The 17394-nt window shown below is 60.6% G+C and overlaps 1 protein-coding gene across 4 annotated transcripts; it reads left to right on the forward strand.

Annotated features, from left to right (window-relative positions):
• Positions 1–1479: 1479 nt before the first annotated feature.
• On the forward strand, positions 1480–16909 carry SLC5A11 (solute carrier family 5 member 11). Of its 4 annotated transcripts, XM_072935917.1 has the most exons (17): positions 1480–2136; positions 3150–3211; positions 4777–4942; positions 5733–5804; positions 6367–6471; positions 6641–6700; positions 7046–7150; positions 8961–9066; positions 9979–10059; positions 10536–10741; positions 11502–11637; positions 11966–12073; positions 12333–12483; positions 13126–13294; positions 13375–13590; positions 14683–14818; positions 15648–16909. In XM_072935917.1, the coding sequence occupies exons 3-17, from the start codon at positions 4811–4813 to the stop codon at positions 15857–15859; spliced, it is 1995 nt and encodes a 664-aa protein (XP_072792018.1). In that variant the 5' UTR covers positions 1480–2136; positions 3150–3211; positions 4777–4810; the 3' UTR covers positions 15860–16909. The 4 variants fall into 4 exon arrangements, with proteins under 4 accessions (XP_072792018.1, XP_072792017.1, XP_030140933.4 ...); XM_072935916.1 differs by having other exon boundaries at positions 3150–4942; XM_030285073.4 differs by lacking the exon at positions 3150–3211.
• The last annotated feature ends 485 nt before the right edge of the window (positions 16910–17394 follow it).

Consider the following 17394-nt stretch of genomic DNA (forward strand, 5'->3'; position numbering starts at 1 on the left):
TCTGAGAAAGAATTCTCGGCCGAGGCTGCGTTTGTGTCCCGGGGCGGTTTATCCCCGTGGCACTGGGAGCAGGGCACAGGAGCAGCTCCCGCATTGTCCCCTGCTGGGCACGGGCACCTCCTTCCCTCCCTGGGGGCTCTGAAACCACGGGCTGCGCTCCGGGGAGCAGAGAGGGTGCACCCAGTGATCTCCCAAGGGTGCCGTGCAACCCGAGCCACCCTGAAATTCCATTTGAAGTGCTCCGACCCCTCCTGCCCCGCAGGGACCGGCCCAGCGCGGCTGTCGCAGCTGCAGCGCCCGGGCTGAGGCCATAAAGCGGCAGGAATGATGTCCCAATGTCCCAGAGCCCCATTCCCCACGTCCCACACCGCGCCCACGCCGTTCCCTGCACGCTCCCCTTCTCCTGGAGACTTTTTTAGCAGCCACGAGGTAATTCCTGCCCGGAGCCGGCACCTTTGAGCCTCAGGCAGAATTCCTGCGTCAGCCCTGAGCACAGGATCATCCCCCAGGAAAGGCTGGAAAGGAAATAACAACCCTGGCAGCAGCCAGGGCAGGGCAGGGCAGGGCAGGGCAGGGAGCGCAGCCCCGGCTCTCCTGCTCCAGGGGTGCCACTCTGAGCCACCAGGGATCGGTGCCCCTGGAAATCCCAGCCTGCCTTCCAAACCTCGGGTGGTTCTGGCATTTCACTCTTTCCTGCAAGAAGCAGAGGGGGAAAGACCTCCGAGAGGTCAGGGGGGATCAGAGCTGGACACATCTGCAGCAGGCACCTCCAAGGCAAGGTGGAACCAGCCGGGAACCTCCCTCTACGTACCTTGATTGTGGCTGGAGGGGCCACGGGCTGGAATCGCTCTCCAGGTGCCCTGAAAGATGCCAAAGGGACAAAGAAGGATCTCAGCTTCAGGCTGGGAGGGCTGTGAGTCAGGGGGAAAAGGGGCATAGATGGGGAGGCAGCACAAGGCACATACAGCACCTTTAGGATCCAACTTTAGGAAAATTAGGGGTTTCCAAGTCATAGCAGATCAAATGAACACATCTCCAATTGCGAGATTCAAAGAGCTACAGTTCATGTCCATCAGAGCTGTGACTGGCAAACAATGAGGTAAAATACAGACACTGTTTTTTTCATGGAATCATCAAGTTTGCACTGGAAGGGACTTTGGGGATCATCCACCCCTAAACCCTGCCATGGGCAGGGACACCTTCCACCGTCCCAGGCTGCTGCAAGCCCTGTCCAGCCTGGCCTTGGGCATTTCCAGGGATGGAGAAGCCACAGCTTCTCCTGCACCAGGGCCTCCCCACCCTTCCAGGGAAGAATTTATTCCCAATATCCCAGCTAACCCTGCCCCTGGCAGGTTAAAACACCCCTTAGCAGGTCACCCACAGTGAAATCCCTGCTGGTAACTTCAAGGCTGGGCATGGATGAGGCTTGTGAGGGCACTGTGCCCAATCTCCATCTGCCCTCCAGGCTCGTGGGTCACCTGCCCAGCCAGGGGCTCCTCAGTAGTGCTGCTGAGGATTTGGGCCCCCCCGTTCCAGGGATTGATCAGCTGCTCCTCCCACAGTCACTGTGCTGCGAGGTCCCTCCTCAGTGTCACTCTCTGTGTGTTTTGGCCCTGTTTGTCAGGGATTTCAGGCAGATGATGCTCAAGACAAACCTCCAGCCAGAGAGGGACTGGGTTCTGGGATGAACCTACAGCCCCAGCAGGGTGTTACAGCCACCAGCCCACGGATGGGTCCTGCGCTCTGCGAGGCTCAGGCACAACTCCAGAGACAGGACTGGCTGTCAGCTCCTCCCTGTGCCACGGGCTGTCAGCTCCAGAGGACACCAGCCCCGATTTTTTATTGTTCTGTGTCCCTCGCACAGATTGCTTAAGAGCATGGCACTCCGTGGAGTTTGACCCGGGAGCCCTGATAGTGAAAATAATGCACTTCTCACCAGAGCCACGGGAGACCAAAAGAGTAACTTCGGTCAATTAGTTTAACTTTGACTATAAATATTCCTTCTCATTCCTTGTGACCCTGTTAACAGCTCCGCTGGCAGAGCCCGATTCTCTGGCAATATTTAAGCTGCCTGTCAGTTGGCAGAGCCCTGCTGGTGCCCGGCGCGGGGAGCAGGATAAGACCCGGCTGAGCGCAGTAAGTTCCTTTCGGCTTCTCCCTCGGGTTCGGGGCTCCGCTGGGCTGCGCTGAGCCCCGGCGGTGGCCGGAGGAGGCGGATGGAGCTCTGGGGATGCTTTGAACCCCCCGGAGGAGGATTTGGGGCGCTGAGGTCCCCGTTACTCCGGAGCCACGTGGGCTGCGGCTGCAGCAGCTTCATTCCCATGCCACGGATGTTCCTTCCTCACAATCTCTGGCGAGGAAAGCGCCGCCGCCTGTGCCAGGCACCGGGGGACAGCGGGCTGTGAGCTGAATTCACAAAAGGGGCAAAATTTCCACTGGGATCTGGGAACCCGCGGCGCTTTCCTGCCCCGGGAGGAGCCGGAGCGGCACCTGCGGCAGTCCGGGAATGGCCCGGAGGGCATCTGCCCTTCCTCCTGTGCCGCGGGCACGGCAGGTGTGCGGGGCTGTGTTCTGTCCCACAGCTCCGGAGGGACAGACGGACACGGCTGTGCCCCTGCCCCACAGCTCCGGAGGGACAGACGGACACGGCTGTGCCCTGTCCCACACCTCTCGAGGGACAGCCACAGCCCTGTCCCTCCCGGGGGCCCAGCCCAGCTGCCCCCGCGCTGTGACCCGAGGTGGACTCGGGTGATCCCTGTGGGTTCCTTCCCAGCTTGGGAGACCCCCTGATCCCGAGATCCCCTGATCCCGAGACTCCCCAGTCCCGAGATCCCCGATCCCAAGATCCCAAATCCTGAGATCCCCCAATCCCAAGATCCCTGATCCCAAGATCCCCCGATCCTGAGATCCCCAATCCCGAGATCCCCAATCCCGAGACCCCCCAATCCCAAGATCCCCAGTCCCGAGATCCCCAATCCCGAGATCCCCCATCCCGAGACCCCCAATCCCGCGATTCTGCAGCCCTGCTCCACGGCTCCTCGGGGGAAGGTGTCCCGGCTGGAAGGAGCCAGCGGTGCCGGGGGCAGCTGGAGGTGTGGGGTCAGCAGCGTCCCAGGCTGACATACCAAACCCTGTTTTTCCTTTCCTAGTTAGAGCTTAGGCGTGCCAGTAAAAACTCAGCGGCAGCCAAGACACATTGGCCCTTAAAGAGGTAAGACAGCAGCGCTCTGGTCATCAGCGGCCTGTGTCCCCGCCAGGCAGGAGCTCCCCGGGGATCCAGAGGGATCCAGGGGGCTCCCAGAGTGTGGAAAAGGCTCTGCCGAGGTGCTGAGGGTGCCCTCAGCCGGATCACGGCTCTGAACCCGCTCTGGCACCCGGGCTGGAGCTGCAGAGCCAGGCACAGCTCCAGCTGTGGGACACGGGCACTGGGACGGTTCCTGCCGCTGGGAACTCCTTATTTATCGCCGATCTTTGGAAATGCATGAGCCCAGCGGTGCTGCAGGACACGGGGCAGGCCGTGCCCTCCTCAGCCTCCAGCACCTCCATCCTCCAGCTCCTCTCTGCTGCTCTCCTGCCTCACCCGCTGGGCAGCCCCGCTCAGGCTCTGGGCAGGTGCTGAGGCCACAGGTGAGCTGAGGGCAGGTGCAGCTCAGCCCCACGGCTGCGGAGGTGCTGTGGCACCCGTGGGACAGCCCCGGGCTGGCTTTGCTGCCCCCGGCTCAGAGGAAGAACTTGTCCGACCGCCCGCGATCCGTGCCGGCTGTCCCGGCACCTGCCACACCTCCAGCAGCCTTGGGGCAGCCTATAAGTGCTCCCCACAAGTGCCAGAGAGGCCAAAGGAGCCGGCCAGGCGCGCAGGAAGGGACCAGCGGATGCCCGGCGGTGACACCGGGTGACACCGGGGCTGCCTGGCCCCAGGCTGGTGACTGCTCCTCCCGGGGAGCCCTCTCCTCGCTCAGCAGGGTAAGAGGAACGATCCCAAACCTGCTCCTTGGGGACTGACTGCTGCCACTGCCGAGCCAGGGACCGCCCAGGTGGCCTCGGCTGCCTCTCACCTCCTGTCCCGCTCTCAAAGCGTCCCCGAGCTGAGGGAAGGAGGAAATGGGGAGGAACTTCCCATCCATTCAAACACCCGACCAACCTCCCTGCTGGACTTCATCCTTCATCCCTTCTGCCAAGGGGCAGCACCACGGGATGCTCCAGGGAGCCCTTCCAGGGATGCCACAGTGATGCCACACTTCACCATCAGGGTTTCTGGAGAAGGAAATGGGGTTTTGTATTCCTTGGTGACACTGCCAGCTCCTGACAAGGAGCAGGGGACAATTCCCTGGCTCAGGAGGAGACCCAAGTGCTCTGCACAGGGCTCGAGCTCTTGCTGTGGCAAAGGAGGAGAATGCCAGCACTGTCAGGACTCTTCAGGTGCCACCACATTCTGCTGGCATGTGAGGGACACGGTTCTGGCAGCAGCTCCTGACTGGGGCTAGTCCTGCAGTGCTGTAACCCCAGCTCTGCTCCTTCCCTCTGCCTGTTCCAGCTGTTTGCACCTTCTTTCTAAGCCCCCACTTCTCAGCAGTCAGAAAACCACCCAAGAGATCCACCAGCGCAGCCCGCCAGCCCCTGGCAGCATCTCATCGCAGCGAGGGAGTCGTGCGTGGGGACAAATGACAGAGCCAGGAGCTGCCCCAGAGCTCTGGCAGCAGCAGCAGCAGCTCCTGAACTCCCCAAACCCAGCCCCCCTGCCCGGGCTTTCCCTGGCAGTCACCCCTCCTTCCACAGGTGCACGCAGCAGGACAGGAGAGCCTGGGAAGCCATGGAGCCCAGCAGCGTCCCCCCGGCCTCCGGGAGCCCCCCGTGGGACGTGTTCCCCCAGCAGACGCTGGAGCCCGTGGACATCGCCGTGCTCGTGCTCTATTTCCTCTTCGTGCTCGCCGTGGGGCTCTGGGTGAGCAGAACTCCAAACGGGCCCCGTGGGGCTGGAAAAGGGGCTGCAATGGGGCTGCTTCCCCCTGCACTCAGCTGGACAAGGAGCAGGGGGTTCACAGCTCCTTGTCCTCCCCTCAGCCTGGGAAGTGTCCTCACTGTCCCCGGGGAGCGCCCAGGCCCTGTTAGCCAAGGTTTGGAGAACCCTTGTGAGGAAGAGGCTGGCTGAGTACAAACTATTGCTAACAATGATGTTTTGTTCATCCAGGAAGGAATTGCTGGCCTATAAATCACCTGTGCTTGTCCAGAGGGGTCCTGACAGCGCTGACAGCAGATTCCTTGAATTATTAACATTCTCTATATATAATTTAGGCAGAAGGACATCCTTTGGCGTGGCTTTTGCGGCAGCCAGGCTGTGGGGAGGCAGAGAGGAGCAGCTGCTCCCCTTGGCCGTGGTGCACGGCTCCCAGAGCATTGCAGGGGTCATCTCTGGGGAGGGGGAGCCACGAGCCACACGTGCAGTGCCCAGCATTCCTCCCGGGCGCTCCTGGTGCCCGGGATTCTGCAGTCCTTGCCCAGAACTGCTTCCCTTCCTTTCTGGAGTGATGGAGTTTGCTGGTTGCACAAAACATTCCACCAGGGCGCCGAGGAGATGGAGCCCTGCCTGCGGCTCAGGGCACATCCCCCAGCCCCAGCACTTCCAGCAGCAAGGGTCGCTCAGGAAATCCCTCTGCTCCGGCTGGGGCAGCTCAGGGGCTCTGCCGGGCAGTGCCCGGGTGCAGCCTGAGCCGTGCCCCTCTCTGTGCCCGCAGTCCATGTGGAAGACGCAGCGCAGCACCGTCAAGGGCTATTTCCTCGCTGGGGGACAGATGGTCTGGTGGCCTGTGAGTACCCCTGTGCCCCCTGCCCACAGCCCTGAGCTGCACCGACACTTCTGCTGCACGCTGCCCGCTTCCCCTGACAGGAATAAACAACCAGAAGTTCCTCCTGTGCTTTGCCACTTTCCTCTTGGCTTTTTCCCGGATTTGGGAGTGCCCAGCCCAGTGCCTCACCAAACCTGGCTGCTTCTGGAGGTTTCCAGAGCTCCCTGGGCCCCCAGCACGGACACAGCTTTGTGCTGAGCCTGTCCTGGCCGGGCTGGCTCATCTGGGCTGGGCTGGGCTGGTCCCTCAGCAGGTGCTGATGCCAGAACCTGACATTTCGTCCTGTTCCCCTCACCTCCTCTGCTCACCCATACACTGGATGCTTTGGAAACAGGATGGTCCCAAACACACCCCAAAATTGGCTGAAAGAAGCTGGAGAGAGGTGCCAAGGCCACTGAACCTGTAGGGAAAAGAAGGAGGTGGCAGAGGCTGCCAAGGATTCCGTGTCCTCTGCAGCCAGCAGTGGGAACAGCTTCCCTGTGCTCCCGTGCCAGGGCCAGAGCTGGTTTCTCCCTCTCCCCAGGTGGGCGCATCCCTGTTTGCCAGCAACGTGGGCAGCGGGCACTTCATCGGCCTGGCGGGCTCGGGAGCGGCCTCGGGCATTGCGGCCACAGCCTACGAGTGGAACGTGAGTGGGCACTGCCAGCGGGAGCCCTCCGTGCCCTCCCTGCCCTGCGGGACAGCGGGCAGGACCCGGTCCCGCTGCGGGCTGGCAGTGCCCAGCTGCGGGGACACCTTACCCAGCCCAGCCCGGAGCCCCCTCTGACCTCCCCTCCCTCCCTCCCTTCCCTCGGCAGGGGATGTTCTGTGTCCTGGTGCTGGCCTGGCTCTTCCTGCCCATCTACATCGCCTCGGGGGTAGGTGGGGCTGGGTGTGCCCGGGGTGGCGATGGATGGACTCCCTCCGCTGCTGCCCTGGCCTGGCTGGGCTGGCAGAGCTGCTGGCAGGGGGCTCGGGCTGCCCCCAGCCCCTGGCACCGAGCAGAGCCCCCCCATGTCCCGGGGATGGGGATGGAGACCCTCGGTGGATGCAGAGCCCCGTGCCCGCATCGCAGCGGAGCCAAACGCCAGCCCAGGGCAGCCCCGGGGCTCTCCTGCTCCTGCCCCCCTCCAAACACCCCCAAGCCCCATGGGGAGCCCCTGGCAGCTCTGGGAATGCCCCAGGGGCTGTCCCACCTGCCCTCACCCCGTGTCCCTCCCTAGGTTACAACCATGCCCGAGTATTTGCAGAGACGTTTTGGAGGCAAAAGAATTCAGATATTCCTGGCCATTCTCTACTTGTTCATCTACATCTTCACCAAAATATCTGTAAGTAGAAAAAAAAAAAAAAAAAAAAAAAGGGAAACGGATTGGTTTGAACTCACTTTGGAAATGTGTGCTGAGCAGTGAGGCTGAGAAACGCAAGGGGTGGCTCTGCCTGGATGAGCAGAGACGGGTTTGTGATCAAAACACCAAGGAAGAGACTCTGGTTTTTTGAGAGCCTGCACAAAAAGGAGCAGCTTCTCTTTTTTTGCTCAGGTAGCACCTGAACGCGAGCAGGAGGAGGGGAAGCTGTGTCAGTGTCCTGAGCAATAGTCCATGGCAGGGTGAGGCTGTGAGGGGGATGTGGTGCTTGGCAGATTTTGCACCCCGAGCAGCTCCCCCAGTTTCTCCCTTTGCACATTTTTTGCCTGTGCAGAGCCCGGGCGCTGTTGTGGCAGGATGGAGGAGCTGGGACAGGGTTAGAGGAGACTCTTCATTCCTTTGTTGGCCTGTTTGAATCAATAACTGAGGGGAGCCTTGCACAAGAGCTCGGTGGCTGTTCATTAACTGCCAGCCAGGGCACGGAGCGTGCATCCCTGCTGGGCATTGTCCTGTCCCACGGGGGGACACGGTGTCTGACCCTGCTCTGAACCTCCCAAAACTTCTGGAGCACACAGGGAGCGGCTTCCCAGGGCCGGAGGGCAGGCTTGGATGGGATACTGGGCAGGAATTCTTCCTGGGCAGATGGGAGGCACAGAGCACTGGGGCTGCTCCGGGTCCCTGGCAGTGCCCAAGGCCGGGCTGGACAGGGCTTGGGGCAGCCTGGGGCAGGGAAGGTGTCCCTGCCATGGCAGGGGTGGGATGGGATGGCCTTTAGGGTCTCTTCCCACCCAAACCACTGCAGGGCTGTATGGAAAGGCTGTGTGAGCCCCAGGGTGGCACCGCTGGGGAAGGCTCAGCTGCTCTGGGTTGAACGGGATAGATCCATTTCCATCTGCTGGGACGTGGCAGAGTGCAGGATGCTCTCACCTCTCTGTCCCCCTCTGCCTGTCCCGCAGCACTGTCAGAGCTGCAGAGCTGGTTGGGCAGGGCTGGCCCAGCCCTGGGGACACTTCTGCTGCTGATCTCCCTGTCCCCATGGCAGCAGGGACAATTCCCGGGGGGCAGCCGGGCAGGGGGGTTGCAGGGCAGATTCCCCAGTCCCTGCCCAGCTCAGCTCCCCACCCTGGGCTGGGGGAGAGAGAGAAGCTCAGCCCACCCCGGAGCCTTTGTCCCCTCTGGTGACAGCCCTGCCACCCCCTCGCTGCCACCGCTGGCACCAGCAGCAGTGACAAACGGGCTGAGGAATGGTCCTGGTCCTGCTCTGGGGCCGGGGCCATGTCCAAACCGGGCTGGGCCCAGGAAAGGGGGGGTTTGGGGGCTGAATGTGCACATGGGGGGGCTGGGTGGTGCTGTCCTGCAGTGTGTGACTGTCCCTGCAGTGTGTGACTGTCCCTGCAGTGTGTGACTGTCCCTGCTGTCCTGCAGTGTGTGACTGTGCTGTCCCTGCAGTGACTGACTGTCCCTGCAGTGTGTGACTGTCCCTGTAGTGTGTGACTGACTGTCCCTGCAGTGTGTGACTGTCCCTGCTGTCCCTGCAGTGTGTGACTGTGCTGTCCCTGCTGTCCCTGCAGTGTGTGACTGTCCCTGCAGTGTGTGACTGACTGTCCCTGCAGTGTGTTACTGACTGTCCCTGCAGTGTGTGACTGTCCCTGCAGTGTGTGACTGACTGTCCCTGCAGTGTGTGACTGTCCCTGCAGTGTGTGACTGTCCCTGCAGTGTGTGACTGACTGTCCCTGCTGTCCCTGCAGCGTGTGACCGTCCCTCTGACCTGCAGGTGGACATGTACGCCGGGGCCCTGTTCATCCAGCAGGCCCTGCACTGGGACCTGTACATCGCCGTGGCCGGGCTGCTGGCCATCACTGCCGTGTACACCGTGGCCGGTGGGTGCTGGGGACACGCCTGACGCTGGCCAGCCGTGACCAGTGGTGACCTGACCCTGCACTGACCTTGCCCTGCCCTGCCCTGCCCAGTCTGCTGAGACATTCCGGTGTCCCAGACCTGCCTGGATGGGCTTGGGGCAGCCTGGGACACTGGAAGGTGTCGCTGCCATGGCATGGGTGGCACTGGGGGGGCTTTGAGGCCCCTTCCCACCCAAACCACCCTGGCACTCCATGGCTCATGCCATGCCCTGTGTCCTGCCCACAGCAGCCTGGCTGTGCTGTGAGGGTGGGTGCTGGGGTGGGAAGGGAATTGAAAACTCACATTTTTAGAAGAAATTGCAGGTGAGGGTGAGTGAAGCCTCCTCAGGGGCGGCCCCAGGTGGGTGCAGGTCTGCTCTGCCTCGAGGAGCAGCCCTGCCAAGGCATTCTCAGGGCACACTTGCCCCGTTTCCCCAGTCCCCAGAGGTGTGGGGGATTTGCACCACAATGAGCCGAGTAATGCAGAAAGGCTCCAGGCTTGGATGCCCTTTCAGGGCTTAGGAGTGGCCAAATGGAAAAGAGCCACACAGAAATCCCTGACAAATAAAGGTTATTCCTTTCCCACTGCTCACCCCCAGTGATGTAAATCACAACCCCTTTTTTTTTCCTCCTTTTTTTTCCTCCTCCTTTTTCAGCTTGGGCTTTGTTTTAGAGCTTTTCCATGGATTTCCCGTAGAACTACTTCTGCTTTTGGCTTATAGTGACAAAACGGTGACTCAGAAATCCTCAGAAATTCCAAAGTGACGTTGGCCAAGGTTGCCCCCAGCATGGGCAGAACCCCCAGGCAGGCTCAGGGCAGGAACCTGTGCAAAGTGTGAAGTGCTGTGGCAGAACAGGCCCAGTTCACGCCAGTTTGTGCCCTCTGCTCTCCAGGTGGGCTGGCAGCCGTGATCTACACTGATGCCCTGCAGACCCTCATCATGCTCATCGGGGCCGTGTCCCTCATGGTCTTCAGTGAGTGTTCCCCTGGGCTTTGTCGCTTACACTGTGACAGAAGCCTCATCAACTTACATATGAGGGAGGAATCCTTCCCTGGCAGGGTGGGCAGCCCCTGGCACAGGTGCCCAGAGCAGCTGGGGCTGCCCCTGGATCCCTGGAGTGTCCCAGGCCAGGCTGGACAGGGCTGGGAGCAGCTGGGATGGTGGGAGGTGTCCCTGCCACGGCAGGGGTGGCACTGGGTGGGATTTAGGATGGCACTGGGTGGACTGGAAGAGCCCTCCCGACCCAGAGCATGCCAGGATTCTGTGATTCCGTGGGAGAGGCAGCTCCTGCCCCATCCAGCAGTGAGAACCTTCCCCAGCCCCGTGTGAGAATCCAGAGCTTCTGGGTTTTCGGGAATGCTCGTGGAGCACCACCCACAGTGACCCAGAGACTGCAACCAGAGTCCTGACCTGGGGGGTGCAGTAACAGCTTCTCATGACCCATTTCAGGTTTTATTGAAGTTGGTGGCCTTGAAGGTTTACAGGCAAAATACTTTGGTGCCATTCCCAGCATCCGCAAGGAGAACAGCAGCTGTGGCCTGCCCAGGGAAGACGCTTTCCACATTTTCCGAGACCCTGTGGACTCTGACCTGCCCTGGCCAGGAGTCCTGGTGGGAATGACCATCCCATCGCTGTGGTACTGGTGCACGGATCAGGTGGGTCCCTGCTCCTTCCTGCGGCTGGGTCAATCCCATTACAAACCTGGGGGTTGCCACCTCACCTGGACTGATTTTCTGAGGGGTATCATCAGTAAAATCTTATTTTACCATCATTGAAATCAGATGGTTAAGTCCTAAAGAAGGAAATCTTGATATGCACAAGTAAATATTAGTAATCATCTCCATGGAAAAAGGGGTAAGAATGTGTTTGTGTGTTAATCCCGGTCTGTGAAGAAGTCTTTTATTTGTTTGTTTGATTTTTAACTTGATCCTTTCGTTCCTTGTGAGGCACCTGTGAATTTCTTCTCTCACCTTTCCCAGGGTCTGGCTCCCATCCCTCCCAGTGGCACCACCAGGGCCAGGGACCCGGAGCCCAAAACCCCTCCTGCTGCTCCAGCTGTGCTTTCTTGCTCTCTTATTTAACTCTGCCCATTTCAGCTCTGTCCTGCTCCTTGGCCAGGCTCCTCCACAGGGTCAGGGAAGTCCCCAGAGCAGGGAGAATGGAAAATCCTGGGCATGGGTAGGTGAGGGTCGGGTCCTGCAGCACAGTGTCCCCCCAGGCTCGGCTGGAGCGGCACAAAGCAGAGCCTGCATTTCTGAAAGGAGCCAGGATGCGAAGCCGGGGCTCCAGAGGCACGGCCAAGCTCTGGGATCCCCCTTGGGACTCGCAGGGTTCAGTGGAGACCAAAGCCAGGATGGCTCCATCCCAGGCAGCTCCTGCTGCTGGCAGCCAACAAAGCCATTCCTTCGTTCCTAGGTCATTGTTCAGAGGGCCCTCGCTGCCAAAAACCTCTCCCATGCCAAAGGAGGCTCCTTGATGACCTCCTACTTGAAGATTTTGCCCCTCTTTATGATGGTAATGCCAGGCATGATCAGCCGGGTTCTCTTCCCAGGTAAGTGCCAGGGAGAGATCTCCTCCCTCCCTCCCTCTCCTGCACAGGGCTGGAGAAGCCTTTCCTGAGGGCTCCAGCGCTTCCAGCGCACCCAGTGCCCAACACACGAAGGAATTTCTTCCAGTGAGGGGCTGGAGGAGGCAGATCCTGCCAGGGCAGCCCCAGACATGCCCATGCTGAGCCAGCCCCGGGTCACTGCTGGAACCCCCCGAGCTCTGCAGTGTTCCCCTTAGAAAGCAGCTCACAACGTCCAGCAGAGGAATTGCTCAGAGACACTGCTGGCCTGTGCCTGGGAATGCTGCCTCTCACTCCCCACTGCTTCTTTCAGATCTGGTGGCTTGTGCAGACCCAGAAATTTGCCAAAAAATCTGTGGGAACCCCTCTGGCTGTTCTGATATTGCTTATCCCAAGCTGGTGCTGGAGCTCCTGCCTGTAGGTAAGAGCCTGGCGATGGTTCTGGCACTGTGGGGTTGGCACGTGGCAGCCACAGGCGTCTGGGAGGGAAGTTCAGAGACACAAATAGCCTGGGACTGTCATCCAGTGGGGTTTGTGTGGGACAAGCCTATCAGTGTCATTTTAAATTGGAGCTAAAACCAGTTTTAAAGGTCTGTTCTGGCCCACAGAAGACCTTGAGGTCACCCTGCAGTGGAGCCACTGAGGGTTCCTTAGGGTGGCTCTGCCTCTCCTTGTCCCAGGACTCAGGGGCCTGATGATGTCCGTGATGATTGCAGCCCTCATGTCCTCCCTGACTTCCATCTTCAACAGTTCCAGCACCATTTTCACCATGGACCTCTGGAAACACTTCCGTCCTCGCTGCTCCGAGTGGGAGCTGATGGTCGTGGGCAGGTGGGGAGAGCGGGGATGGGCTGGAGCAGAGCCTGGGTGCCAAACCCAGCTGGGCACAGGATGAGCTGGAGCAGAGCCTGGGCACCAAACCCAGCTGGGCACAGCTGCTGAGGTGACCCCACCCCGCCCAGCTTGGGCAGGACCGCAGAGGAGGCTGCAGGGCTGTGGGACACTGAGGTTCCCCCCTCACACAGCCCCCCGAATAATCAGGCTAGCCCAGAGATCAGAGGCTGTGAGGGGAGGAATATCAGGAGATGGCAAAGATTTCCAAAAGAGGCTCTTACCCCAAGATAAGTTGGTTCAGCTCTCTTTATTCTGTGATGTCCATGTGGAGAGGGGACAAAAGAGGACGAACAGGAAATCTCAGGAAACCTATATAGATTTTGGACAGGGTGGGCTTCCCTGGCTCTCTGCCAACCCCGTTGGGGCAGAAAGGAGGGGTCCAGGGTTGTCTTGATCAGAGTCACAGGGTCCTGGGGAAGGGGGCACAGGGTGCCCATGAGCTCACTGCAACAGGACACCTCGGGGAAGGGGCACAGAGTGCCCATGAGCTCACTGCAACAGGACACTTCACTCAATCTCACCCCGAGCACAGGAGCAGCAGGGCCCGAGCTCACAGCAAGGGCCCCTTTGTGTCCCCAGGGTCTTCGTGCTGCTGCTGACCGTGGTGTCCATCCTGTGGATCCCCCTGGTGCAGGCTGGCCAGGGCGGGCAGCTCTTCATCTACATCCAGTCCATCAGCTCCTACCTGCAGCCGCCCGTGGCCGTGGTCTTCATGCTGGGCTGCTTCTGGAGGAGAGCCAACGAGAAGGTAGCGGCCGTGCCGGCCCGGGGGCAGCCCTGCAGCCTGCTGGGCTTCCTCCCTTCCTCCTGCCTTCCTCCCTTCCCCAGGGTGCCTTCTGGGGGCTGCTGCTGGGGCTGCTGCTGGGCGCCGTGCGCCTGGCGCTGGACTTCGGCTACCCCGAGCCGCGCTGCGGGGAGCCCGACGGCCGGCCCGGCCTGCTCAGGCACATGCACTACCTCTACTTCTCCATGGTGCTGGCAGCCGCCACCGCCCTCGCCGTGCTCCTGGTCAGCGTGGCCACTGAGCCCCCGGCCCCTGAAATGGTGCGTTCACCCCCCTGTGCTCCCCCAGACCCAAATACCTGCCAGGGTGCCCCAGGAGAAACAAGCTGCAGGTGCCAGCCCCGTGCTCCCCCAGCCCCAAATGCCTGCCAGGGTGCCCCCAGGAGAAACAAGCTGTAGGTGCCAGCCCTGTTCACTCCTGATCTCTGCTCACCCTGTGCCCCCCAGCCCCAAACGCCTGCCAGGGTGCCCTGGGAGAAACAAGCTGCAGGTGCCAGCCCCGTTCACTCCCGATCTCTGCTCACACCTGGAGCGGTGACCCCTGCTCTGCTCTGTTTCTGGTTTGGGCCCATAAATCCCACCCTGCACACTGCTCAGCTGTAGATTCTACCAGGAGCTGCTGTTAAGGTCAAGAGTGTGTGTTTCATCCATGACAGATTAGCCTTTTCCCCTGTATTTTAGAAGAAATTCCAGCTGTTGGGCCATCTTTACCAACTCTTTTACTAACTCAGCAGGGAAGCATTTCTCCTCGCAGGAAGGAGAATCCCAGTGCAGGGAGCAGCTCTGCTCTGGAGCAGGTTTGTGCCAGTCTGACTGTGTGCAGGAAGGCACTGAGAGCACGCAGGAGGGGCAGGGGCCCTCGGGGCTCACACAGCCCCACATCCCCTTGCTCCAGGCCAGAACTGACCCTGAACTCAGGAATGCCCCGCAAGGGAGGAGTGTGATCAGCCCAGGGCTCACCTGCCCTCCCTGTAACAGCTTTTCCTCATCTCCAACCTGAATCTCTCCAGCTTTATGTGCTCTCATCCCTCTCTATCCACGCTGCCATTGAGAACATCCCTCTATAATGAGTTTTTTAGATATTTGAAGGAAAAAATAACCTATTTCCCACCTGTTGCCCCTTCTCTCGGCACCCCTATTTCATGCCAGCCCTCCCCGGCCCCAATTTCTGTTCATTGTGCTCCTCCCAGCCCTGCTCTGTCAGTCTGTGCCCAGGGGCAGAGCTCAGGACAGACCCTACAACTCATTTTTGGGCGGTGGAAGAGCCCCGGGGGACTGTCCCCGGCTGCTCCCGGGCAGGAGGGGGGATGCAGCCAGGGGCTGACAGCTGCTGACAGCTCCTTGGTGCCGCAGGTGAGTCGGCTCACCTGGTTCACCCGCGGGGATGCCCCGGCCCGCCAGGAGCCCCCAGCCAGCCCCAGTCCCGGCCCGGCCCCGCTGCAGCTGGAGCTGAGCCCCGCGGCCGAGAGCAGCCCCGACGGCAGCAAAGGTCAGTGGGGACCCCCAAAGGTCAGTGAGGACCCCCAAAGGTCAGTGGGGCCCCCCCCAAAGGTCAGTGCTGGGAACCCCCCAAAGGTCAGTGCTGGGACCCCCCAAAGGTCAGTGTGGGTACCCCCCACCAAAGGTCAGTGTGGGAATCCCCCAAGGTCAGTGCTGGGACCCCCCAAAGGTAAGTGTGGGGACCCCAAAAAGGTCAGTGCTGGGGACCCCCCCAAAGGTCAGTGTGGGTACCCCCCACCAAAGGTCAGTGTGGGAATCCCCCAAGGTCAGTGTGGGGACCCCAAAAAGGTCAGTGCTGGGGACCCCCCCAAAGGTCAGTGCTGGGAACCCCCACCCCAAAGGTCAGTGCTGGGGACCCCCTCCCCAAAGGTCACTGCAGCCCACGGGTGTTTCTGCAGCACACCCTGCACAGAGCAGGGTGTTCACGGCTGCATGTCTGCAGCAAAGCCTGCACCGAGCAGGGTGTTCATTGGAATCCACGGGTGTTTCTGCAGCAAAGCCTGCACCGAGCAGGGTGTTCACGGCTGCATTTCTGCAGCAAACCCTGCACAGAGCAGGGTGTTCACAGGTGCATTTCTGCAGCAAACCCTGCACAGAGCAGGGTGTTCACAGGTGCATTTCTGCAGCAAAGCCTGCACAGAGCAGGGTGTTCACAGGTGCATTTCTGCAGCAAACCCTGCACAGAGCAGGGTGTTCACAGCTGCATGTCTGCAGCAAATCTGCACAGAGCAGGGTGTTCACAGCTGCATGTCTGCAGCACACCCTGTACCGAGCCCGAGGCAGCCCTGGCCAGGCTCACCGCTCCCCTCTGCCCGCAGGAGCCGAGGCCAAGGGCCGCTGGAAGCTGCTGGGCACGGCGCTGTGGCTCTGCGGGATGGAGCGCGGGCAGGAGGGGGCCCAGAGCGTGCCCAGAACCGAGCCCGGGCCCGCGGGGTCCCTGCAGGAGGAGCCGCTGGTCAAACACCTCCTGAACGCCAACCTGCTCCTCTGCCTCTGCGCCGGGGTCTTCCTCTGGGCCTACTTCGCATAGAGGGGCTGCCGGCCCCACAGCACCACCTAACCCGAACTGCTGGAAATATTAATCATTAGCAGAGGGTCACGTAATTCCTAATGCTTTCTAAATGTTATTTCTTTATTTAAGACATTTTAAAGACATAATATTTTCCTTATTTCTAATGGGGGCCTGGCTGTGCCCGTGGCCGAGCACTTGGCACTGGCGCTGTCAGAGCCCACCTGGCACCAACCGGATGAGGAAGGTTGGTTTGGTTATTTTAAATATTTCATTTTGCTCTTTGGCCTTAGAGCACTGCCTGGAATTCAGGAAGCCTGGACTCTCTTCCTATTTATGCCTCTATAAGCAGCTACGACCACTTGGGTTCCCTCTGCTTCAGCTCCTCTGGCCTTGAGGGACAAGAGTGACACCTCGAGTGCCCAGAGCAGAGCCGGGGGCTGTTGTCTGGGCTCTGCTGTGCCTGCTCAGCTCCTTCCCTGTGTGCAGTGAGTGCTGCTGGACCTGCCCGGGACCACCAATGCTGCAATGGCAACACCAACACCAGCACCAGCCTGGAAACTGCCCCACAGCTGCTGCCGGGGGCACCTGAAGGACCTAACCCAGCCAAACCCTCCAGGGGTGCCAGGGCAGAGGTGCCCAGGGACAGCCCCTCATGGCCTGGGCACCCATGGCCCTTCTGGGAGTGCCTCAGCAGAGAACCCCGGGCTGGGACCAGCACTGACCCCGGTCTGGGACCATCGCTGACCCTGAGCTGGGACCATCGCTGATCCTGAGCTGGGACCATCGCTGACCCCGGGCTGGGACCATCGCTGATCCTGAGCTGGGACCATCGCTGATCCTGAGCTGGGACCATCGCTGACCCTGAGCTGGGACCATCGCTGATCCTGAGCTGAGACCATCGCTGATCCTGAGCTGGGACCATCGCTGACCCCAGGCTGGGACCATCGCTGATCCTGAGCTGGGACCATCGCTGATCCTGAGCTGGGACCATCGCTGACCCTGGGCTGGGACCATCGCTGGCCCTGGCCCTCGTGCAGCTGCAGAGAAACATTAAAGAGTGAGAGCTGGTCCCTGTCTGCCTGGAGTCTGTGGGGCTGGGGGGCTGCCAAGACTTCTGGGCCCCATGGGCAGGTTGGAGGAGGCTCCTCCTGGAGCCCCTCACCTGCCCTGGCTCCCTGCAGAGCCTGCTCCCCTGCCCAGAATTCATTAAACACTGCAGGGTGGGAGCAGACCTCACCCCCAGAGCTGCCAGCGCTGCGTGTGCAGGCAGTGACAACAGGCAGGAGCAGCTGGAAACCTGCAGCAGCCCACAGAGTCAGGAAATCCTCTATTTAAACCACATAAAGGGAATTGGGAATTGGGGATCCTTCCCGAGCCTGTGAAACACTGCGGGAAACCCTGGGGGAGAGGCACTAACATCAGCATCAGTCACAGGACTGGAGTCTGTGGCTCCTCAAACTGAATTTAGAGTTACAAAGATTGGTTACAGGGCTGGGTGGTGACAGAGGAAGGTCCCAAAGTGCTCCCACTGAGGTCCTTAAGGGAAAACCACG

This window comes from Taeniopygia guttata, chromosome 14 (assembly GCF_048771995.1).
Source record: "Taeniopygia guttata chromosome 14, bTaeGut7.mat, whole genome shotgun sequence".
NCBI lineage: Eukaryota > Metazoa > Chordata > Aves > Passeriformes > Estrildidae > Taeniopygia > Taeniopygia guttata.